This window comes from Aethalodelphis obliquidens, unplaced genomic scaffold (genome assembly GCF_003676395.1).
Source record: "Aethalodelphis obliquidens isolate GAN/ISIS:26980383/991018 unplaced genomic scaffold, ASM367639v1 scaffold82, whole genome shotgun sequence".
Lineage (NCBI taxonomy): Eukaryota > Metazoa > Chordata > Mammalia > Artiodactyla > Delphinidae > Aethalodelphis > Aethalodelphis obliquidens.
The window spans coordinates 4,931,949-4,956,794 of NW_020838026.1; the positions used below are offsets into that span (position 1 = coordinate 4,931,949).

At 38.3% G+C, this 24,846-nt stretch overlaps 1 protein-coding gene across 7 annotated transcripts in view; it reads left to right on the plus strand.

Annotated features, from left to right (window-relative positions):
• Positions 1-24,846, plus strand: part of ARHGAP32 (Rho GTPase activating protein 32) — a 263,302-nt gene that overhangs the window by 218,928 nt on the left and 19,528 nt on the right. For all 7 annotated transcript variants that reach the window (XM_027092877.1, XM_027092879.1, XM_027092878.1 and 4 more), the window contains 4 exons: positions 8,970-9,119; positions 13,082-13,184; positions 21,160-21,304; positions 21,755-21,837. In XM_027092877.1, the coding sequence (XP_026948678.1) occupies positions 8,970-9,119; positions 13,082-13,184; positions 21,160-21,304; positions 21,755-21,837 (481 nt within the window). The remainder of the gene's footprint in view (positions 1-8,969; positions 9,120-13,081; positions 13,185-21,159; positions 21,305-21,754; positions 21,838-24,846) is intronic.

The following is a 24,846-nucleotide window of genomic DNA, read 5'->3' on the forward strand; positions in this document are numbered from 1 at the left end:
AGGGGTCCTAGGGCTGGTATCAGATGGCTGGTGAGTAGCGCTGCTTCCTGGCGCCCTTGGCTGTGGAGGCTGGGATGTCCCAGAACTTGTGTTAGCTGGCTGGAGGATGAGGCCAAGGCCCAGAGGATGCTGGGCCTGCTGCCTGCCTTCTGGTGGTTGGAGCTGGGTCCCAGGGTCTCTTTCTGGAGGTCCCTGGGGGTCCCAGGTTTATTGTCTGTGCACTGTTGTGTGAGACCGGGTCCTGGATCCTCTGGTGGGCCTGGCTGTGTCTAGGGGCGGCTGTGGGCTTTGGGAGTCTTAAGCAGCCTGTCTGTTGGTGGGTGAGGCTGTTTCTACACCCAGTTAGTTGCTTGGCCTGTTGCGCCCCGGCACTGGCGCCTATAGGCTGATGGGTTGGGGGCTGGGCTGGGTCCTGAGGCCGATAAGCTAGAGGGAGGATTCCAGAATGGTGCTTGCCAGGACCAGTGTCCACATGGTAGACCGGACTCCTTAAAAATGGCTACCACCTGTGTCTGTGTCCCCAGGGGAGCTGCAGTTGCTCGCTGCCTCGGAGAGACTCTCCAAGATCAGCAGGCTGGTCTGACCCAGGCTCCTTTCAAATCACTGCTTCTGCCCTGGCTCCCGGAGTGTGTGAGATTCTGTGTGCCCTTTAAGAGTGGAGTCTCTATATCCCCCAACCCTCCAGGACTCCCGAAAGTAAGCTCTGGTGACCTTCAAAGCCAAATGCTCTGGGGACTTGTTTTCCTGGTGCAGGACTCCTGAGCTGGGGAGCCCAGCATGAGGCTTGGACCCCTCACTTCTTTGGTAGAAGCTCCGTAGTTATTACTAGTCTCCTGCTGTGGTTCATCCACCCTGAAGGTTTGATTGTATTGCAACTCCACCCCTCCTACCTGTCTCGTTGTGGTTCTTTTTTTATATCTTTAGTTGTAGAAGATCCTTTCTGGTAGGTTCTGGTCTTTTTCATCGATGATCGTTCTGCAAATAGTTGTAATTCTGGGGAGCCCGTGAGAGGAGGCGAGCTCAGAGTCTTTCTACACCATCTTGGCTGATCTTGAAGAGCAGAATTTTTTTTAGAAAACTAGTCTGTGGATATAATAACAAAGTAAGGGAAAAATCAATTTGACATTGCTTAGAGAAAAGTCCTTTCTCCATATCTATTGGTATGAATATATATGTTGTTGTGCGTTAAATGAAAGCAAGTTTATGGAATTTTGTATTAAAATTTGAATCTTTTCATATTTATTTAACATAAAATATTTCAAAGTATGCAACAGAGACAGAATTTGAGAGGTTATAAAGACCCTTAAATATCCCAGAGTCCAGTTGCCTGTATTTCTATTCCAGTCTCTTAAATTTCCATCAAATGGTCATCTAATCTATGTTTGTAAAAATTTGAGCAAAAGGCAGGACATTGTGTTCAATTGTGAAAATCCATTGGACATGTAAACCTTACACTCATACTTTATTATACCTTAGGTTAACCAAGATAATCTCCTCAGGTATTATGCATCCCACCTCTACCCTCTCACTCTGTCTGCTTGGCCATATGAATTCATTACAGATCTTAGAACTTGATGCATATAATCAAATAAACCTAATGCCAAGGCTCTTATCTCACACAAATCATCTTCCTTTAATTTAATTTACTGAGAAATTACTTCAAGCCCAGACTTCTCTCACGTCAGTCTAGAAGATTTCTAAGACCCAATTTAGAGAACTCTGAATTTAAGTGAAGTATTATGAGAAAAGGAGAATTCTTAGGATTTGCTGGAGAACTACTATACTTGTGTAGTTAGAAACTCCTGGTGCCCTGCCTCTCCATGTCAAGGTTCACCGTACCCCTATAAACTGGTTGTTGGTATCATAAAGATTTACCTTGGAGATAGTAAGTTGTGTGTCATACTGCTAAAGCTTTTAACTACTGGAAGAACTGGTCTGGTTGCGTTTGTGTCAAGTTTGAAGCAATTGCAAGCATGAAATCTTGTCTAAATGATATGGAAGAAGGTAGCCTTGTGGCACATGTTGCATTTTAACCCTAGAGTAGGGAATTTGAATACACAGTGGTATGATTTGCTTTTGTCTAAGTACTGTTTTGTGTTGTATTTTTTATCTGTGGAAATGTCTGTTATCATTTTCATTTCTCTGATCCACCATATTTGGTGGACCTTAACCCTAACACACTTTACACTGTATTCCAAGGTTCCTTTGCTGAAGTGGGTTTATAGGCACTTACCTGTCTAAAGCCAGTCCCCCACTCTCCCTTCCTCAGGAGAAGTCTCCTGATTTCATTGACAGTATTCCGTACTCTGTTCCTCGAAAGGTAGTTTTACTAAGGAGTTTACTAGTTTGTTATAAGAAAATGGGTGGGGGCAGTGTAGTGTCCAAAAGCCATTTTATTGTCTAAGAAATGGGAAGAAAATATTAAGTGAAGAAAAAATTAATATGAAGAGACATTTATATTCGGAAGTGTTGTTAGATCTTCAAATTTGGAACTAAATTGAGTATTTTTATTAGTTTAAATTTCCAGTGCAATGAAATTTGTCTATCTCAATAGGTAATTGATTATTTAATTATGGATGCCAGAGTTTTTCACCATAACTATCTCTAAATTGGAATGCCAGTTGTAATAACAATAGCAGCAACACTAAAATTGTGTAGAACATAGTTCAATCTTTCTTTGAAGACTTAGAAATTATTTAAGATTGCATGTCTAGTCACCATTATGAATATTAGTTATTTTGGTATCTCACATTGGGATATAGGTTGGCAGGAAGAGACCACACCCACCCCTCATTCCCATTACAAGTTTAGGTTTAAAGTTCCCAATTTATTTAGTAGTGTTTTTAGAAAGGTGACAGAAGCAGCGTGGCCACGCCGAGTAGAAGCCAGGTTATGCGCATATCAGCACAATTTCCCAGAACCCACAAGTGCCAGATGGGGGCACAGAGTTGCTAATGACACTCTCCACTGGTCTTAATTTTGTGTCATACTGCAAGCTCCTACTTGAGTCTTATGTCATTATTTAGGAAAAATAAATATGAATGGTCTTTACCCTACAGGAAAAGATAGCCAGCTTTCCTTCTTCTTGAGCCAAACTTAGAACACCAAAGACAGTCAAAGCTACCAGGTGTCCTGGAAAGTCCAGTTCTACCCAGGTTGCCCTCTGACTAATGTAATTTTATTGTGTATGAGAGTTTGGTCGGAGGAGCATGAATACAAATCTATTTCCTTAACAGTTATCGCTGAATTGTGAACGTATTTCCTGGTTAATATATAATTAATTTCAATCAGTAATTCGAGATACGATACTGCCAACTGATGTGAAAGAAATAAACCTATTGCTCTCTACTTGCAGAGAGCCCAGTTCAATATGGCAAACTATCATGGCAGGTTTTTTTAATGCTCTCTCTCCATTTATGCTGAAAATCGTCACTCCCTTCCTTCTTTTCTTTTGGGGAGTATTTTAAGAAGTCATAGTCGTTCTTCATGATATTCAAATCTTTATGACGTCCCAAAGCTGGCCAGTGGGAGTCCATTCAACTCAGTTCTTTTGACATGGCTCCTGATGGGTGTGGGTGCTTCCCCTGCTTTCTGTCTCAAAAAAATATCGCAGTCTCACCTTGTGCTTGCTTGCTATCAACTTGCAAACAGGCATTTCTCCAAGGAGTCCTGGTTTATTTTGTTAGGGAATGATATTTAGAAATCCAGATCTGAGACTAAAGGCGTTCATGCAACTGGAATGTCATTGTTTCTAAGCCTTTTCAGTAGCTAGAGCTTAGGGAAAATGTGTATATATTTTAATTTTGAGTTCATGTTCACATTTCCAACTCATAGCTAACATTAGGGATATTTTTTCTTAAATTCCTTTATTTTATTATTGTATCTGCTTTCTCTCACACAGTTGAAAGAAGTTAAATATTACTTGGTAGTTGTTTCGTCCCTAGAATATATCCCGGTAATCATGTGCAGTTAGTTTATTGTTGACAAGGCATTTAAAATATTTTCTCTCTGTTGACAGTATTACCAATTTGATATATCATTAGATACATTTCTTAGGTTATTTCCAATCTTAGGATTTGCTTTTTTAACTTTCTAAATTTATATTTGAACGTGTAGAAAGAACATTAACATAATTCAGAAGTCAAACTACATAAAAAGGTATATTCAGAACAGTCTCATTTTTTATCCCCACCCATTTTTTTTACCCATTATTATTCATTTCTGGTTTATCCTTCCAGTATTTCTCTTTGCAAAACTAAGCTCTTATGTACACACATACATGTGTTTATTATATATTATGAATTTATGTGTGTGTGATGTATTTATTCCATATCCTTTCTTATGCTAAATATACTGTTCTCTACCTTCCTTTTTGACTTAATATATTCTGGGGATTGCTTCATATCAATAGGTAGAGATCCTCTTTTAAAAAAAACAAAAGCCAAACAGCAGTCCTCTGCACAGATGTATCCATTAATATTCAATCAGTTTGCTGTTAATGCACATTTAGGTTTCTAATACACCTATTGGGTTATTTTTAAAGTAACCTTTCTAAAGTGTTTAAACTCTTCAGTGTGTTTTCATTGCATAAAATCCAGACTCTGTATTATGGCCCCTAGTGCTGGCCTTTACCTACCTCTTCAGCCTCATTTCACACAGTCTTCCTTGTTCACTACACTTGCATCTTCCAGTTCATATATGACTTCCTCAGACCTTCCCTGACCACCTTATCAAGGTATTGGGTTGGCCAAAAGGTTTGTTCGGTTTTTTCCATAAGATGGCTTTAGTAGCGCTTAGTTGTCTTTAACTTCATTCGAAACAATTTTGTTAGATTGTATTGTGACAGCTGTCATATCAGCGTTCATTTAAAAAAATCTTATCAAAATTGGTGAATTTTTGTGTAGCCATTTTAATATTGAAGATGGAAGAAAAAAAGTGACACTCTCGGCATATTATGCTTTATTATTTCAAGAAAGGTAAAAACGCAACCGAAACGCAAAAAAAGATTTGTGCAGTGTATGGAGAAGGTGCTGTGACTGATCGAACGTGTCAGAAGTGGTTTGCGAAGTTTTATGCTGGAGATTTCTCTCTGGACAATGCTCCACAGTCGGGTAGACCAGTTGAAGTTGATAGTGATCAAACCGAGACATTAAATCAAATCGAGACATTAATTGAGAACAATCAAGGTTATACCACTCGGGAAGTAGCTGACATACTCAAAATATTCAAATCAAGTGCTGAAAATCATTTGTATTAGCTTCGTTATGTTAATTGCTTTGATGTGTTGGGTTCCACATAAGTTAAGTGAATAAAAACCTTGACCGTATTTCTGCATGTGATTCTCTACTTAAACATCATGAAAACGTTCCATTTTTAAAACAAATTGTGATGGGCCATGAAAAGTGGATACTGTACCATAATGTGGAACGGAAGAGATCGTGGGGCCAGTGAAATGAACCATCACCAACCACACCAAAGGCCAGTCTTCATCCAAAGAAGGTGATGTTATGTATATGGTGGGATTGGAAGGGAGTCCTCTATTATGAGCTCCTTCCAGAAAACGAAACTATTCATTCCAACAGGTCTAATTAGTACTGCTCCCGATTAGACCAACTGAAAGTAGCACTCGACAAAGAGCGTCCAGAATTAGTCAACAGAAAATGCATAATCTTCCATCAGGGTAATGCAAGACCACATGTCTCTTTGATGACCATGCAAAAACCGTTACAGCTTGGCTGGGAAGTTCTGATTCATCTGCTCTATTCACTAGACATTGCTCCTTTGGATTTCCATTTATTTCGGTCTTTACAAAATTCTCTTAATGGGAAAAATTTCAATTCCCTGGAAGACTATAAAAGGTACCTGGAACAGTTCTTTGCTCAAAAAGATAAAAGATTTTGGGAAGATGGAATTATGAAGTTGCCTGAAAAATGGCAGAAGGTAGTAGAACAAAACGGTGAATATGTTTTTCAACAAAGTTCTTGGTGAAGGTGAAAAATGTGTCTTTTATTTTTACTTAAAAACCAAAGGAACTTTTTGGCCCACCCAATAGTTTCTTTTTCTCATCACTATTACTGCACTCTGTTTATTTCCTACTAGCAGTTAAGAGCAATCTGAAATTACCTTGCTATCTTAATTTAGGCTGTATCATATAGTGGCTAAGAACTTGGGTTTTGAGCTAGACCATCGGACTTTTAATCCTGGTTCCATGACCTTAGACATGTTACTTAGCACTCTGTGCCTGAGTTTCTTCCTCTAAAAAGGGGGTCATAATAGTATTTTCCTTACAGGATCCTGTGAGAAATGAATGGTTAATAAATATAAACACTTATGCAGTTGTTGGCATGTAACTAAGCATAAAATAAATGCCGGCTATATGGGTATTATTATTTGTTCATTCCTTCTCTCCTCAGTAAGCTCTGACAGCAAGAGCTTGTCTCACTTGTTGCCCACTGTACTCTCAGTTCCTGAGGTACAGGAGGCACTTACATGTTTGTTGCTAAATGAATAATAGCTAAAATTCAGTTCCCATCCCTTTGAAGCATTCCTGGAAATCTGACTAAAAGAATGCTTTCTCATGTACATCATATGCAGTTGCCAAATCCAACAGATATTTTCATCAAATTCAGCATCAAAGTACAAATGCCTACTTTTTAGCATGTGTCTTGGAAGTTCTGGTTAATTATTAAAATCTGAAAAAGAAATCAGAAATTATTCTTATCAGAAACAGGATGGAATTGCCATATTTGCTTTAACACAGTTATATATCCATGAAATCCGAAAGGATCAACTAAAATTCTCCTAAAATTGTTGGGAGTTTAGAAAATGATCAGATTTGAGCCATACATAAAGAAATAATTTTCCAGTATACCAGTAACTACCAGTTAAGACTGTAATTGAAGAAAACTATTATTCTACAAAAGCAGCAAAAAAAAAAAAAAAGGTAAAATACTTAGCAGTATCCCTAGCAAGAAATATGTGGAATGTGTCTTTTCATAAAATTAGAAAACTTTACTGCGAGATATAATAGCTTTAGAAAACTGATGACACACCCTGTTTCCAGGTAGAAATATTGAATATTATAGAAATTAAAATTCTTCCAAATATATAAATGTAATATTAAATTACCATAAAGCAAACTCATTTGTTTTTATTCATTAATCTTCTCAAAATTATTTTAAAGTTTGTTAGAGAATGTTCAAAAATGAACAAAAATGGTTTGATGGCCACACTTTAACAACAAAGATTCATAACACACAGTCTGCTAGCGACTAGGGGAGAATAAAACTCATACAAGTTCAGTGACTTTTAATATACTAATATTACAAGTGTGACATACTTCTGAAGTTACCCCAATGTGCTATAAATGTCTCAGCAGTTGAGAGACCATGTCATTTAACTTTGTAGCAAGGATCTCAGATACAAGTGAGGTTGTAATTTACCCAGAGTGTCACAGCATGTTAGAGATAGCTTCAAAATTATACTGACGATTCTAAGTAAACTTTAACTAATTGGTATAGAAAAAATAAATTTCCTCTTTAATCTGTGTACAGTCTAGGGTGACTGCCTTGTCGCAGTTTGTTCAGGACTTTCCTGGTTTTAGCACTGAAAGGCTCATGTCCCACGAAACCTCTCAGTTATGGGCCAGTTACAGTTGATCACCTTTGTACAGTTCATAGAAAAGATGCTTAAGCCTGTAAATAGAGTTTCCCCCAAAATGTAAAGAGAGTGTTTAATCTGGTCAGAGTAACCCATCTAGTGGTCCATTTAGGCCACAAGTTAATCTCAGTACACAGAATTCCTACAGGAGGATTCATCAGTTCAAGGGATTTATGATTTGGATTCCCTCAAGAAACTGTAGCAGGGTTCAGTAAGACTCCTGTAATCATATACAAACTGAGTAGGAGGATTGAGGCCATGTGGCTTAGTGTTCTATCCTGCAGCTAATCTCTGATCTTATGGTAATTTGTTGTATGTTGACTTCTAGAGTAATTTTCCCTGCAGGCTACACTTCTCAGCAAAAGTCAGTTTTCTAAGGATTTGTTTGCTTTCAGATCTTTCGCTATTATCTTTCTAACATATAAGTCAGTGGAAATATCTTACTATATGTAATTTACTTATCTCTTGCCTTGATCTACAAAGGATTTAAGGTGACATATTTGGTAGACTACAGATGAATGTTAATAGAAAATCTAATGCTTTTTATGTGTGTGTGTGTCTTGTACTTACATAGCCATTAGTTTGACAAGTGTGATCTATATCATAATGCAATGAGAAAGAGGGAGGTTTTTGTTTGTTTGTTTGTTTTTGGCGGTACGTGAGCCTCTCCCGTTGTGGAGCACAGGCTCCAGACTTACGGGCCCAGCTGCTCCGCGGCATGTGGGATCTTCCCGGACCAGGGCACGAACCCGCGCCCCCTGCATCGGCAGGCGGACTCCCAACCACTGCGCCACCAGGGAAGCCCCGAGGGAGTTGTTTATTTTTTCAGTTTTACTTTCCAGATTGTAAATGTCATGAAAATTTCTAACCACTAAATAAAATACTTTAGAAATTAACTAGAAATGCAGTTTTTAAATTTACACCATTTTAAGTCTTACTTACCATGAAGATCTCCAAAGCAATATAAAAACTCAGGTCCCAGTTATCCTGTAGCACGCTTGGGTAGCATTGGGAAGATGGCTGGTTTACCACGCTTGATTTAAAGAAGTCACAAATTATAATACTTCAGTTTGCTCACAATCCCATCAAATAAGATCACAGGCTGGTGAGAAGAACATGCAAAACCCTGATATTATTTGTAAAGCAACTGTTTCTTCAACTTCTGCTGAAAATTTCCTACAGAATATAAAGTATACTTGTAATAGATTATTTTGTAGTCAGCTATTGAGATCTGCATTTCTTTTCACACTAAGTAAAAATGTGACCTCTTACCCCAACTAAGGTATTTTCTCTTTATTATTATTTTTTAGTATCTAAAAAGCACGGCAAGCTCATTACTTTCTTACGGACATTCATGAAGTCTCGTCCAACAAAACAGAAGTTGAAGCAGCGTGGGATCTTGAAAGAAAGGGTATTTGGTTGTGACCTGGGGGAGCACCTTCTGAATTCTGGTTTTGAAGGTAAAAATAAAATTTATAAACTCATAATTTTAGTTTCTGACCTCTCCCTGTTGATTTCCTATAATCAATTAAAGTAGATTAGGCAAGCAGTACCTATCCCAAGTAAGTTCAGCAGCACGTATTGAACGTTCTCAGGTACTCATCTGAGTTCTGGGGCAGCTGAGAATCAAGAGGGGTCTAGGAATGCGCTTTGGCATCAGAGATGCTTGTGATCTGTTCAGGAAGAGGAAAACATTCACACAGAGGGTATAGTAGCTATGCTAGTTTACATTATTTTCATATCTGTCCAGATAGCTTCCTCAGCCAGTTTTCCTTCTCACAGTTTATTCTAAAATGTTTATTTCTCTTTTGAAAAAAAAGTCATAGTTTTGAGACTGTATATTACCAAGACCAGCCTCCCAGCTTTTATAACTAGAAATTTCAATTCCTTTTTCTGTAAATTAAATTCTTATTCAAGAATTCAGTGCTTAGATGAATGGATGGATGTGATCATTATGAGGGAGTGTTTTCCAGTTTGTTATTAGCTTTCAAATATCAATTCAGCAAGTTTTAGTTGTGCTTAGAAGTTTTGGTTGTGTTTCCATTCTTAGTAAGTGTGGTAGAGAGGACAGATGCCAATATATTATTTCTTCATGAAAAAATAACAGGTTTAATAAGTGTAATGGTTATATATTCCCTAACTATGATAAAATCTATTCTAGTGGAACAAAGGGTTTGTAGGTGTCATTGATTTTTTTCATAGGACTTGTTTTATTTGCTGCACATATTTGAAGCCAAATATCCTTAAAATGAGATAGCTTTTTTAAAAAGTGAGAACTTTGTAGAAAACTAGGTAAAACTACATTAGGTACAAAATGTAAAAAATATTTTAAAACTCAAGGTGAGGAAATTCTGTTGCCCGAATGTATTTCTGTTTGAGGTTATTTAGCCCTTTCAACAAGAGGCTTTCTTAAACTATTGTAAATATACGGGGAGTTTATAATCAGAGCACACTAGAAACAAGCAAGGCCCAAATAACCCCTGAAATTAATCCTTTAGGTAATCGTATTTTTCTAACCAAAAATCATGATGCACATTCTAATGTGTAACACTGTACCGTGTACTCCTGGCCTGGAAGCCACTGCCTTGAGAATGGGACTTGACTGTTTCGTCTGTGTTACACAATGTTTGCATGATGCCTGGCATATAAAAGGGATCTTTGAATGATGGCTGAATGTGTAAAGGGAATGACTGACTGAATAAATGAAGAGAAAAGAACAGAAATGAAACTGAAACTGTCAAGAAAAATAAAGGACCAATTTTTGTCATACTTACTTATACTTTTAGCCATGATTCTAATCTTAAGGGTCATCAGTTTAATTTAAACATTTACTTCCTGTTGTGTTGTCATTTGATGATTAAAAAGTACTAAAAATATTAAATGAGTGGTTTAGAAGTGTATTATTTGGAGAGTGTGGGAATAATTCTTAAAGTTATATCACCTTTGGGCTTCCCTGGTGGCGCAGCAGTTGAGAGTCCGCCTGCCGATGCAGGGGACATGGGTTCGTGTCCTGGTCTGGGAAGATCCCACATGCCGCGGAGCGGCTGGGCCTGTGAGCCATGGCCGCTGGGCCTGCGCGTCCGGAGCCTGTGCTCCGCAACGGGAGAGGCCACAACAGTGAGAGCCCCGCGTACTGAAAAAAAAAAAAAAAAGTTATATCACCTTTTGGAAGAACCATTTTGGAGGTTTCTAATGTTATGTTTTGACTGGGTTATTACTTAATGTGCACTTGGCTGGTTGATTAGATGATTTGAGGGGAAAAGGTAGTTAATAAAATGCCTTTTTGTACTAGGATTTCTTCTAATAATATATTGGGTTCTCATATTACTTTCTTATGTTAGTGAAAAAAAGAATTCAGATCTTTTCTCTTTTTATCTTCCTATACTGTTCTTTAGTTTCTACTCTCTGTTTTTCAAGATGAAAGTTTATGCTCTTCTCTTTCATTTTGCTACTAATTTTAATTATATGTCTCATTAGTCTCTCTTAAAATCCTAAGTAATAGCAATGTTCAGTTATATAGTTTTATTTATGAAGTTCTATGATGTGATTGTTTTTTGGACATTCAGTCCTTTTACTTAGGGAACATAAAGTGTAAAGAAACAGTTCAGATGTTTTCCATGAAGTATGATGTCTGTAGAGGCTTAGCTGTATAATCAGGGAAAGACCTCTAATTCCCCATATTTTCAAGTTTCCCTACTTGTTTGGGAGAACATAAGCAAGTATGAATATAATATCACATGGTTGTAAGAATCCCAGGGAAGTTATCTATACTTTTTGACAGATGGTACGTTATTTTTTTTCAGGTTTTTTTCTTTTTTTTTTTTTGGAGTATAATTGCTTTACGATGTTATGCTGTACAATGAAGTGAATCTGCTCTATGTACACCTATATCCCCTCCCTCTTGGACCTCCTTCCCACCCGCCCCATCCCACCCATCTAGGTCGTCACAGAGCACTGAACTGAGCTCCCTGTGCTATACAGCAGGTTCCTGCTAGCTATCTATTTTACACATGGTAGTGTATTTATGTCAAATCTAATCTCCCAATTTGTCCTACCCTCCTCTTCCCTCTCTGTGTCCACATGTCCACTCTCTACATTTGTGTCTGTATTCCTGCCCTGAAAATAGGTTCATTTGTACCATTTTTCTGGATTCCACATATATGCATTAATATACGATATTTGTTTTTCTCTTTCTGACTTACTTCACTCTGTATGACAGACTCTAGGTCCATCCACATCTCTACAAATGACCCAATTTTGTTCCTTTTTATGGCTGAGTAATATTCCCTTGTATACATGTACCACATCTTCTTTATCCATTCATCTGTCGTTGGACATTTAGGTTGTTTCCATGTCCTGGCTATTGTAAATAGTGCTGCAGTGAACATTGGGGTACATGTGCCCTTTTGGATTATGGTTTTCTCAGGGTATATGCCCAGTAGTGGTATTGCTGGGTCGTATGGTAATGCTATTTTTAGTTTTTTAAGGAACCTCCATACTGTTCTCCCTAGTGGCTATATCAATTTACATTCCCACCAACAGTGCAAAAGGGTTGCCTTTTTTCCACACCCTCTCCCATATTTATTGTTTGTAGATATTTTGATGATGGCCATTCTGACCGGTGTGAGGTGATACCTCATAGTAGTTTTGATTTGCATTTGTCTAATAATTAGTGATGTTGAGCATCTTTTCATGTGCCTCTTGGCCATCTGTATGTCTTCTTTGGTGAAATGTCAGTTTAGGTCTTCTGCCCATTTTTTAATTGGTTTGTTTGTTTTTTTGGTATTGAGCTCCATGAGCTGTTTGTGTATTTTGGAGATTAATCCATCGTTCGTTGCTTGATTTGCAAATATTTTCTCCCATTCTGAGGGTTGTCTTTTCATCCTGTTTATGGTTTCCTTTGCTGTGTAAAAGCTTTTAAGTTTAGTTGGGTCCCATTTGTTTATTTTTGTTTTTATTTTCATTACTCTAGGAGGTGGGTCAAAAAAGATCTTGTTTTGATTTATGTCAAAGAGTTCTTCCTATGTTTTCCTCTAAGAGTTTGATAGTGTCTGGTCTTACATTTAGGTCTTTAATCCATGTTGAGTTTATTTTTGTGTATGGTGTTAGGGAGTGTTCTAATTTCATTCTTTTACATGTAGCTGTCCAGTTTTCCCGGCACCACATATTGAAGAGGCTGTCTTTTCTCCATTGTATTTTCTTGCCTCCTTTGTCATAAATTAGGTGACCATATGTGACCACTTATCTAGCATAGATGTGAAATTAATTAAATATGCCCTTGTCAGTTTTTGTAGTAGATTAATCTCCACCCCTTAAAACTTTAATTTGCCAATTTCATTTTGCTAAGACATTCTCATTTTTTGTGACTTTGTTTCCACTGAATACTCTCAATTTAATCCATGTCTTCACAAATTCTCTCTAGTGCCCCAGGTTCTTCAAAGCTGTACAGCGTTCATTGAGAGATATGGCATCGTGGATGGAATATATCGTCTCTCTGGCGTTGCCTCCAATATCCAGAGACTACGGTAAAACCTCATATGGCATTTTCTTTTTCGTTCCTACTGTAATTCATTAAAATGAAACTGTTTCAAAATTAAGTCACTTATATTGATAACCATAATTTTCCGTAAGATAGTTTAGATAAAGTAGGAAATAATATCCATATTGTTCTCTGTGTATATTTTCCTAAATGCCATCTCTTCGTTTGTAGTATCAGAAAACCATGTCCCTTAATCTCTTCAATACTTGTATTTTCTCTTTGCAATATTTGAAGATTTTTAAAAATTGAATTTGAACCTATGATAACCATGAGAGATGATAATTTACATTGTAATAGAATTATTCTTCAGTTAATTACAGTTGATGAGAGCGACCTTTCTAATCTCCTTTCACCTGGGCTTTGTAGTATATGTTCAAGTGTGCATTTATTACATTTTGCACATCCTCTCCCATTACAGTCTCAGAGACAAGAATAGTGGTATCCTTTACACCAGCAATAGAATTTTTAATTTTTGCTTAATCTCTTAGATTCTAGTCTATTCTTAACATGTTATTATCCTTTATTTTTCACTGTGGTGCATGATAATTGCCATTATTCTACAGCATTTTAAGGTTCTGATTTGACCACAGAGTTCATCTCTATTTTCAGGAATACATGTTTGGAAAATAACTGAAATTGATTCTTTTCTTTTTTTTTAATAGATCTTTATTGGAATATAATTGCTTCACAATACCATGTTAGTTTCTGTTGCACAACAAAGCGAATCAGCCATATGCATACACAGGTCCCCATATCCCCTCCCTCTTGAGCCTCCCTCCCATCCTCCCTATCCCAGCCCTCTAGGTCATCACAGAGCACCGAGCCGATCTCCCTGTGCTATGCTGCTGCTTCCCACCAGCCAACGGTTTTACATTTGGTAGTGTATATATGTCGATGCTATTCTCACTTTGCCCCAGCTTCCCCCTCCCACCCCATGTCCTCAGGTCCATTCTCTATGTCTACCTCTTTATTCCTGCCCTGCAACTAGGTTCATCAGTACCTTTTTTTTTAAGATTCCATATATATGAGTTAGCATATGGTATTTGTTTTTCCCTTTCTGACCTACTTCACTCTGTATAACAGACTCTAGGTCCATCCGCATCTCTGCAAACGACCCAATTTCGTTCCTTTTTATGGCTGAATAATATTCCATTGTGTATATGTGCCACATCTTCTTTATCCATTCATCTGTCATTGGACATTTAGGTTGTTTCCATGTCCTGGATATTGTAAATAGTGCTGCAGTAAACATTGTGGTACATGTCTGTTTTTGAATTACGGTTTTCTCAGGGTATGTGCCCAGTAGTGGGATTGCTGGGTCATATGGTAGTTCTATTTTTAGTTTAGTTTTTTTTTTAATATATTTATTTATTTATTTATTTATTTACTTATGGCTGCGTTGGGGCTTCATTGCTGCACGTGGGCTTTCTCTAGTTGCGACAAGCAGGGACTGCTCTATTGTGGTGTGTGGGCTTCTCATTGCAGTGGCTTCTCTTGTTGCAGAGCATGGGCTCTAGGCATGCAGGCTTCAGTAGTTGTGGCACACGGGCTTAATCATTCTGTCTCATGGGCTCCAGAGTGCAGGCTCAGTAGTTGTGGTGCACAGGCTTAGTTGCTCCATGGCATGTTGGATCTTCCTGGACCAGGGCTCGAACCTGTGTCCCCTGCATTGGCAGGCGGATTCTTAACCCCTGCACCACCAGGGAAGTCCTATTTTTAGTTTTTTAAGGACCCTCCATACTGTTTCCCATAGTGGTTGTATCAATTTACATTCCTGCCAACAGTGCAGAAGGGTTCCCTTTTTACCACACCCTTTCCAGCATCAAATTGTTTCTAGATTTTTTGATAATGGCCATTCTGACTGGTTTGAGGTGATACCTCATTGTAGTTTTGATATGCATTTCTCTAACAATTAGTCATGTTGAGCATCTTTTCATGTGCCTCCCAGCCATCCATATGTCCTCCTTGGTGAAATGTATACCTAGGTCTTCCACATGTTTTTTAACTGGATTGTTTGTTTTATTGATATTGAGCTCCATGAGCTGTTTGTATATTTTGGAGATTAATCCTTTGTTGTTTTGTTTGCAAATATTTTCTCCAATTCTGAGGGTTGTCTTTTTGTCTTGTTTACGGTTTCCTTTGCTGTGCAAAAGCTTTTAAGTTTTATTAGGTCCCATTTGTTTATTTTTGTTTTTATTTCCATTACTCTAGGAGGTGGGTCAAAAAAGATCTTGCTGTAGTTTATGTCAAAGAGTGTTTTCCTATGTTTTCCTCTAAGAGGTTTATAGTGTCTGGTTTTACATTTAAGTATTTAATCCATTTTGAGTTTATTTTTGTGTGTGGTATTAGGTAGTGTTCTAATTTTATTCTTTTACATGTAGCTGTCCAGTTTTCCCAGCACCACTTATTGAAGAGGCTGTCTTTTCTCCATTGTATGTTCTTGCTTCCTTTGTCATAAATTAGGTGACTGTACGTGCATGCGTTTATCTCTGGGCTTTCTATCCTGTACCATTGATCTATATTTCTGTTTTTGTGCCAGTACCATACTGTCTTGATTACTGTAGCTTTGTGGTATAGTTTGAAGTCAGGGAGCCTGATTCCTCCAACTCTGTTTTTCTTTCTCAAGATTGCTTTGGCTATTTGGGGTCTTTTGTGTTTCCATACAAATTGTAAAATTTTTTGTTCTAGTTCTGTGAAAGATGCCATTGGTAGTTTGATAGGGATTGCATTGAATCTGTAGATTGCTTTGGGTAGTATAGTCATTTTCACAAATATTGATCCTTCCAATCCAAGAACATGGTATATTTCTCCACCTGTTTATGTCATCTTTGATTTCTTTCATCAGTGTTTTATAGTTTTCTGAGTAGAAGTCTTTTGCCTCCTTAGGCAGGTTTATTCCTAGGTATTTTATTCTTTATGTTGCAGTGGTAGATGGGTGTGTTTCCTTCATTTCTCTTTCTGATTTTTCGTTGTTGGTGCATAGGAATGCCAGAGATTTCTGTGCATTAATTTTGTATCCTGCAACCTTACCAAATTCATTGATTAGTTCTAGTAGTTTTCTGGTGGCATCTTTAGGATTTTCTATTATAGTATCATGTCATCGCAAACTGACAGTTTTACTTCTTCTTTTCCAATTTGTACTCCTTTTATTTCTTTTTCTTCTCTGATTGCTGTGACTAGGACTTCCAAAACTATGTTGAATAAGCGTGGTGAAAGTGGACATCCTTGTCTTCTTCCTGATCTTAGTGGAAATGCTTTCAGTTTTTCACCATTGAGTATGATGCTTGCTGTGGGTTTGTCATATATGGCCTTTGTTATGTTGAGGTAGGTTCCCTCTATGCCCATTTTCTGGAGACTTTTTATCATAAATGGGTGTTGAATTTTGTCAGAAGCTTTTTCTGCATCTATTGAGATGATCACATGGTTTTTATTCCTTAATTTGTTGATGTGGTGTTTCACATTGATTTGCATATATTGAAGAATCCTTGCATCCCTGGGATAAATCCCACTTGATCATGGTATATGATCCTTTTAATGTGCTGTTGGATTCTGTTTGCTATTATTTTGTTGAGGATTTTTGCATCTATGTTCATCAGGGATATTGGTCTATAATTTTCTTTCTCTGTGATATCTTTTTCTGCTTTTGGTATCAGGGTGTTGGTGACCTCATAGAATGAATTTGGCAGTGTTTCTCCCTCTGCAGTTTTTGGGAAGAGTTTGAGAAGGATCGGTGTTAGCTCTTCTCTAAATGTTTGATAAAATTTTCCTGTGAAGCCATCTGCTCCTGGACTTTTGTTTGTTGGAAGATTTTTAATTATGCTTTCAATTTCATTATTTTTGATAGGTCTGTTTATATATTCTAAATCTTCCTGGTTCAGTCTTCGAAAATTGTACCTTTCCAACAATTTGTCCATTTCTTTGTGGTTGTCCATTTTATTGGCATGCAGTTGTTTGTAGTATTCTCTTATAATCCTTTGTATTTCTGCTGTGTCAGTTGTGATTTCTCCTTTTTCATTTCTAATTTTATTGTTTTGCCTCCTCTTCCTTTTTTTATTGATGAGTCAGGCTAAGGGTTTATCAATTTTGTTTATCTTCTTAAAGAACCAGCTTTTAGTTTTTGGTTTTTTTTTTTTTTTTTTTTTGCGGTACACAGGCCTCTCACTGCTGTGGCCTCTCCCGCTGCGGAGCACAGGCTCCGGATGCGCAGTCTCAGCAGCCATGGCTCACGGGCCCAGCCGCTCCACGGCATGTGGGATCTTCCTGGACCGGGGCACAAACCCGTGTCCCTTGCGTCGGCAGGCGGACTCTCAACCACTGCACCACCAGGGAAGCCCTCAGCTTTTAGTTTTATTGATCTTTGCTGTTGTTTTTTCATTTCTCTTTCATTTATTTCTGCTCTGATCTTGTTGATTTCTTTCCTTCTACTGACTTTGGGTTTTCTTGTTCTTGTTTCTCTAGTTGTTTTAAGTGCAGGGTTAGATTGTTTATTTGAGATTTTTCTTGTTTCTTGAGGTGAGATTGAATTGCTATAAACTTCCCTCTTAGAACTGCTTTCGCTGTGTCCCATAGGTTTTGGGTTGGCATGTTTTCGTTGTCATTTGTTTCTATGTATTTTTTTAATTTCTTCTTTGATTTCTTCAGTGATCTCTTGGTTATTTAGGAGCACAGTGTTTAGCCTCCGTGTATTTGTGTGTTTTACAGTTTCTTTCCTGTATTGATTTCCGATCTCATGGCGCTGTGGTCGGAAAAGATGCTTGATATGATTTCAGTTTTCTTAAATTCTCCGAGGCTTCATTTGTGACCCAAGATGTGATCTATCCTGGAGAACTTTCTGTGTGCACTTGAGAAGAAGGTGTATTCTGCCATTTTTGGATGGAATGTTCTATAAATATCAGTTAAATCTCTCTGATCTAGTGTGTCATTTAAAGCTTGTGTTTCCTTATTTATTTTCTGTTTGGATGATCTGTCTATTGGTGTAAGTGGTGTGTTAAAGTCCCCTACTATTATTGTGTTACTGTTGATTTCTCCTTTCATGGTTGTTAGCATTTGCCTTATGTATTGAGGTGCTCCTATGTTGGGTGCATAAACATTTAAAATTGTTATATCTTCTTCTTGGATTGATCCTTTGATCATTATGTATTGTCCTTCCTTATATCTTGTAACATTCTTTATTTTAAAGTCTATTTTGTCTGAGATGAGAATTGCTACTCCAGCTTTCTTTTGATTTCCATTTGCATGGAATATCTTTTTCCATCCCCTCTATCTCAAGTCTGTATGTGTCCCTAGGTCTGAATGGGTCTCTTGTAGACAGCATATGTATGAGTCTTGTTTTTGTATCCATTCAGCCAGTCTGTGTCTTTGGGTTGGGGCATTTAACCTATTTACATTCAAGGTTATTTTCAATATGTATGTTCCTGTTACCATTTTCTTAATTGTTTTTGCGTTTGTTTTGTGGGTCTTTTTCTTCTCTTGTGTTTCCCGCCTAGAGAAGTTCCTTTAGCATTTGTTGTAAAGCTGGTTTGGTGGTGTGAATTCTCTTAGCTTTTGCTTGTTTGAAAAGCTTTTGACTTCTCCATGGAATCTGAATGAGATCCTTGCTGGGTAGAGTAATCTTGGTTGTAGGTTTTTCTCTTTCATCACTTTAAGTATATCCTGCCACTCCCTTCTGGCTTGCAGGGTTTCTGCTGAAAAATCAGCTGATAACTTTATGGGGGTTCCTTCGTATGTTATTTTTTGTTTCTCCTTTGCTGCTTTTAATATTTTTCCTTTGAATTTAATTTTTGTTAGTTTGATTAAGATGTGTCTTGGTGTGTTTTTCCTAGGGTTTATCCTGTATGGGACTCTCTGTGCTTCCTGGACTTGGGTGACTATTTCCTTTCCCATGTTAGGGAAGTTTTCAACTATAATCTCTTCAAATATTTTCTCAGACCCTTTGTTTTTCTCTTTTTCTTCTGGGACCCCTATAATTTGAATGTTGGTGTGTTTAGTGTTGTCGCAGAGGTCTCTTAGATTGTCTTCAGTTCTTTTCATTCTTTTTTCTTTATTCTGCTCCTCAGCAGTTATTTCCACCATTTTGTCTTCCAGCTCACTTATTCGTTCTTCTGCCTCAGTTATTCTGTTATTGATTCCTTCTAGTGTTTTTTCATTTCAGTTATTGTGGTGTTCATCTCTGTTTGTTCTTTAGTTCTTCTAGATCTTTGTTAAACATTTCTTGTATTTTCTCAATCCGTGCCTCCATTCTATTTCCAAGATTCTGGATCATCTTTACTATCATTATTCTGAATTCTTTTTCAGGTAGATTGCCTATTTCCTCTTCATTTATTTGGTCTTGTAGGTTTTTACCTTGCTCCTTCATCTGTGATGTATTTTTTTGCTTTCTCATTTTTTTAAAAAAATTTTTTCGTGAGTGGGCTTGTATTTCTGCCTTACTGGTTGTTTGGCCTGAGGCTTCCAACATGGAAGTTTGTAGGCTGTTGGGTACAGCTGCAGTTTGTAGGCTGTTGGGTAGAGCTGGGTCTTGGTGCTGAGGTGAGGAGCTCCATGAATCCTCACTCCGATGAATATTCCCTGGGGTCTGAGGTTCTGTGTTAGTCCAGTGGTTCAGACTCAGAGCTCCCACCACAGGAGCTTTGGCCCAACCCCCGGCTCGTGAACCAAGATCCCACAAGCCACGTGGGGCGGCAAAAAAAAAAAAAGAATAACAAAGTAAAAAATAAAATTAGGAAACTAACAGATATGTTAGAAAGGATATAAAAATATAGATGAATCAACATCCAGAAGATACCTCAGTACCACAATAGTGAAAAAAGAGAAGGAGGGAAAAGGAAAAAAATTGGTTTAAATGGGAGAAAAGGCCTTGGCTGTGGAGGACAGGGCCTAAGGAAGGGCAAGGTTTCGGTGGTGGGCGGGGCCTATGTTTAGGACCCAGAGGGCTGGAAAAGGCCCTGGGGGCTGTGGGGGCAGGGCCATTAGTGGGCGAGGCAGTTACACTCCTCTCCTCTCCTGCTCTTCCGGTCTGGGAGGCTCCCTCCCCCCTGCCTCTCCTGATCTCCCCGCCCTCAGGAGCGTCGATCCTGTCTGGCCTCTACTTCTCCTCCCGCCTCAGTCCCCCTGCGTCCTACTCGTTCACTTGGGGGTTCCTCCTGTCTCCTTGGGGTCAGAGTACCCCACCAGCAGCCGGCAGGTGCCTTAGTTGTGGGGAGATGCTAACTCTGCATCTTCCCACACCACCATCTTGACTCCGCCTCCTCAAATTGATTCTTTTACTGAAAAAGGTTTCAATCTTTAGTTTCGGACGCAGCAGATCTCATATTCAGATTGTCCACATACATTAATCCTCTAGGTTCATAAGGGGTCTCATGTCTGTAGATTAGTATTAGTTAACCTCCTCAGAGTGAGCTTCATCTGCCTTAGTGTTCTGAGCACAATTTTTATTTCACTCACTTTAATGCTGCAGATTTTGCTTTCTTTTAAAATTTGGTGTTGGCTGGGAATTGCTTTATATTGTTTCTGGCTTCCTTATCCCTCATCCATAAAGCATTCCTGAACTGTACTTCTTGTACCTGAGGAATTTCTGCACATAGTCATACATGGACCAGCTGCCATTCAACTCTAGTTTTCAGAATTGCCAAAACATTGGGTATTTAAACCATTAGGAATTAGAAGTCCTGTTTTCAGATCTCTGGTAAGAGCTGCTCTTTCACACACATTTCAGAGATTTCTGTCCATTTTAATATTAAAACTGTTCCCTTAATTTCCATTTAGAAAAACACTTGTTTCATGATCAGACATTTGATTACTACTGAAGCCCAAATATAACTTCTATGAAATATAGTCATTTGAAGAAAATATTAACTCACTGAGGTAGAGGTTAATACTTTGGACCTTTCCTTTCTGTTTTAAAGTCATATTTGCTTTTCTTTCAAAAAAATAGTTTTGTTGTCTCTCATCTATCTTTTTAGCCATGAATTTGACTCTGAACATGTTCCCGACCTGACAAAAGAACCCTACGTTCAAGACATCCATTCCGTGGGCTCCCTGTGTAAGCTGTATTTCCGAGAGCTCCCAAACCCTTTGCTCACCTACCAGCTGTATGAGAAGTTTTCTGTGAGTACAAGTCACTTTTAGGTCAAGTTCTGTTTGGAGTTTTCCTGTGGTTTTGTTCAAAATGTGTGAAGATTGGTTTGGTCATATGAGATAGTTGTATGAGGAAGAGGGGTCCTTTAACGAAAATAAAAACACTGTACTGCTAGCTGGTCCACAATCTTCACTGTTTTCACATTTTCACTCTTTCGGTTTCTGACTTTGAGTCACTAATCTTATAACCCTCGATACTGGTTATCATAAAATTTTAAAAATATTATGTTTTAATAGATTTCAGTGTCTATATAGTGTGGAAACAAAGTTTACTTCCTTGAATACTGCATTGTTTTTCCTCATAGTTCAGCATCAAAGAGTAAAGTCAGTTAATCTCAAAGTGAAACTGAATTGTAAATGAAGAACTTTCATTTTTACCAACAAAGCCTAATAGTTCATTTTGCATTATGGTTGTTCTAGGATGCTGTTTCAGCAGCAACAGATGAAGAAAGGCTGATAAAAATTCATGATGTCATCCAGCAGCTCCCCCCTCCACACTACAGGTAAACCACATGTAAAATACCAGCCAAAAGTAGAAGTCAGTTGTGTAAAAGTGGGTTCTGGGGTTTCTGTTTAAATTTACTTGGAGTTCTAACTATTTAAACTTCTGTTTTTCCATACATTTGTATTTATTTGTCTTTGTATTCTCAGGGTCTGGCACAGTGCTTGGCATCCAGTAGGCACTTAACAAATGTATGAATGAATGAACAAATGGATGGTTGACTGGGCCTGTTTGTTCGTTTGTTTTTTGAGACACTGAGAAATTGCTGAAGGTAGTGGGTGTATGACCACAGGTGTGAATACATTGTGAATTGCTTTGCTTAAATCCAAAATAAATCCAAAATATTGACACAGTGCTGGGTGCCTGTTTACTTGTTTACCCAGAAGATGACCCTTAAGGAATCTTCACTTTTTTAAATTCCTTTTTTCTTTTTGCTGTTTGATATGGGTGATTTCCATTGCTTTGTCTTCTAGCTCGCTAATCCATCCTTCTGCTTCATCCAGTCTGCTCTTGAATCCCTCTAGTATATTTTTTCGTTAGATTATTTTATTTTTCAGCTCTGTAACTTCTGTTTGGAACTTTCTTGTATTTTTCTCTTTGTTGAAGATCTCTCTGTTCATCCATTCTTTTCTCGAGTTTAATGAGCATCTTTATGACCATTACTTTGAACTCTTTATCTCTGTTTCATTAGCGTCTTTTTCTGAGGTTTTGTCTTACTCTTTCATTTGGAATATAATCCTTTTTCCCTTTGTTTTGCCTGACCCTCTGTGTTTGTTTCTACGTATTAGTTGAAACAGCTGTCTCCTCCAGTTTTGAAGGAGTGGCTGCTGAGAGATTGGTGGGGCGGGGTGGGGGGGGGGTGTCTGTTGTCTCTGCAGTGCCCTGGGGGTGATAGCCTGACAACATCTGTCTGTCCGATTATTTCAGTGCTCTGGGGCTCAGAAACGCAAGGCATTCAGGGGGTTGCTCACACCTTCCAGATCTGGCAGAGGTGGGGTCAGAGCTCAGGGAAGAGGGAGCTCCATGTTTTTCATATCCCTCCCACTTGTGGGCCACCTGCCATGGGTGGGGGTAACTGGCACAACTGCATCTTTCCCCTCCGCTCCATCCCAGTGGGGCTTTCCCACCCCGCTTTTTTGTCCTTTCTGTAGAAGAGCTGTTCTGCCAGCCTTTAGGCCTTTTGTGGAGAGAGTCATCCTATGGGAATCTAGTTATAGCTTTGGTGTGTCCGTGTGAGGAGGTAAGCTCAGGATCTTCCTGCACCACCATTTTGAACCCTCTCTTTCGTTGCTGCTTTTTAAAACCCAATTTAATTTGTATGTTAGCTTCGACTCTCAGAAATACTTTTGCTATGTCTGAGAAGACAGAATAAAATGGAGGATAACTGCCGTTTAGTGAGAGAAAGAAAATGGCATAAATTATGGATTGATTATAGTGTACAAAGAAGCAAAAAGATAAAATTTTAAAATTTCAGTTATTGACAAGAAATTAAATTCAGTAGATTTTTTAATTCACAAATTAAGTAATTTAGTGCTGATCTTTTCAAAATGACATTGTTCATATATATATTTTTTTAATTGGCACTAAATTTGGCACTAAATCAACATGAAAATTTTCAATCAACATTAAAAATCAACACCTTTTTTAGTCAACTCTGTAGCTGTAAATGCCTGGCGGTCGAGTCAGGAGGTAACTCAGCATTGGCTTGTCCTGTTACTGTGGCCTGTCTTAGGAGGAATGTGAGAACTTTGAGGGGGTCTTAAGGACCCACTGAAGAGTGAAAAAAAACCTCAAAAGAACTTTTGTGAAGCAAGCTTAAGAAATTTAGGTGTTTAGCCCTTTAAAAGAAGGTTGAGAAGACAAATCTGATCAACACACAGTTATTAAAAAATAGTTTTAAGGGGGATCAGGAATTTCTTTAACTTACCGGAAAAAGGAACCTAGCGCAATAGGTTGAGAATATTGGCTTTCGTAGATAGACCGAAGTTTGAATTTCCAGCTTCATCACTTACTAGCTGTGTGGCCTCTCCAAGCATCAATCTCCATATATGTGAAAATACTAACAATGCCTTCTGAAGAGGATGCCTTTTAATGTAATGAGATCAAATGTGTGAATGAGTCTGGCCTTTAATTTTTTTTTAGTATAAAGCATAGAAAGACAGATGATTAGATTTAAGCCGAGGCTTCTTTATAGTTTTACATGAGGTACTACGTGAATATCTTTTCTCTCTAAATTAAAATGGTCAATATAACTTATGTACATAGTTTTAAAAAGTCAAACGCTTATGCAAAGCTGGCAGCAAAAAACCAGCAGTCCTGGGGCTTTCCTGATGGTGCAGTGGTTAAGAATCCACCTGCCAATGCAGGGGACACGGGTTCGAGCCCTGGTCTGGGAAGATCCCACATGCCACGGAGCAACTAAGCCCGTGCACCACAACTACTGAGCCTGCGCTCTAGAGCCTGCAAGCTACAACTACTGAGCCCTTATGCCACAACTACTGAAGCCTGCACACGTAGAGCCCGTGCTCCACAACAAGAGAAGCCACTGCAATGAGGAGCCCACGCACTGCGACAAAGAGTAGCTCCCGCTCGCCGCAACTAGAGAAAGCCCATGCACAGCAACGAAGACCCAATGCAGCCAAAAATAAATAAATAAATAAATAAATAAATAAATAAGCAAGCAGCAGTCTCCTCTCCCCGTTCTAATTTCTCTTACCCAGAAGTTATTATTCTCAACTCTTACTTCTAGAGTTTACTCCTCTGTTTCTAAATAGCATGGTTATGTTTTTATTTCCTGATTTTTCATTTTTAGGTATAATTATTTGCCTTCATTTTGTGGTAAATGAGGGTGTAGCTGTAACTCCCCATCCCCAACAGCACACAAACACACAGCCCCTTCTCTCCTCTTCCTAGTCTGGTTGTATCAGCATTTGGTGTGAAGCCAGAGTTTATTTTCTACGTTGTTGTAACTACTTAACTGTTATTCACAGCTGTGTCTGATAGTATACTA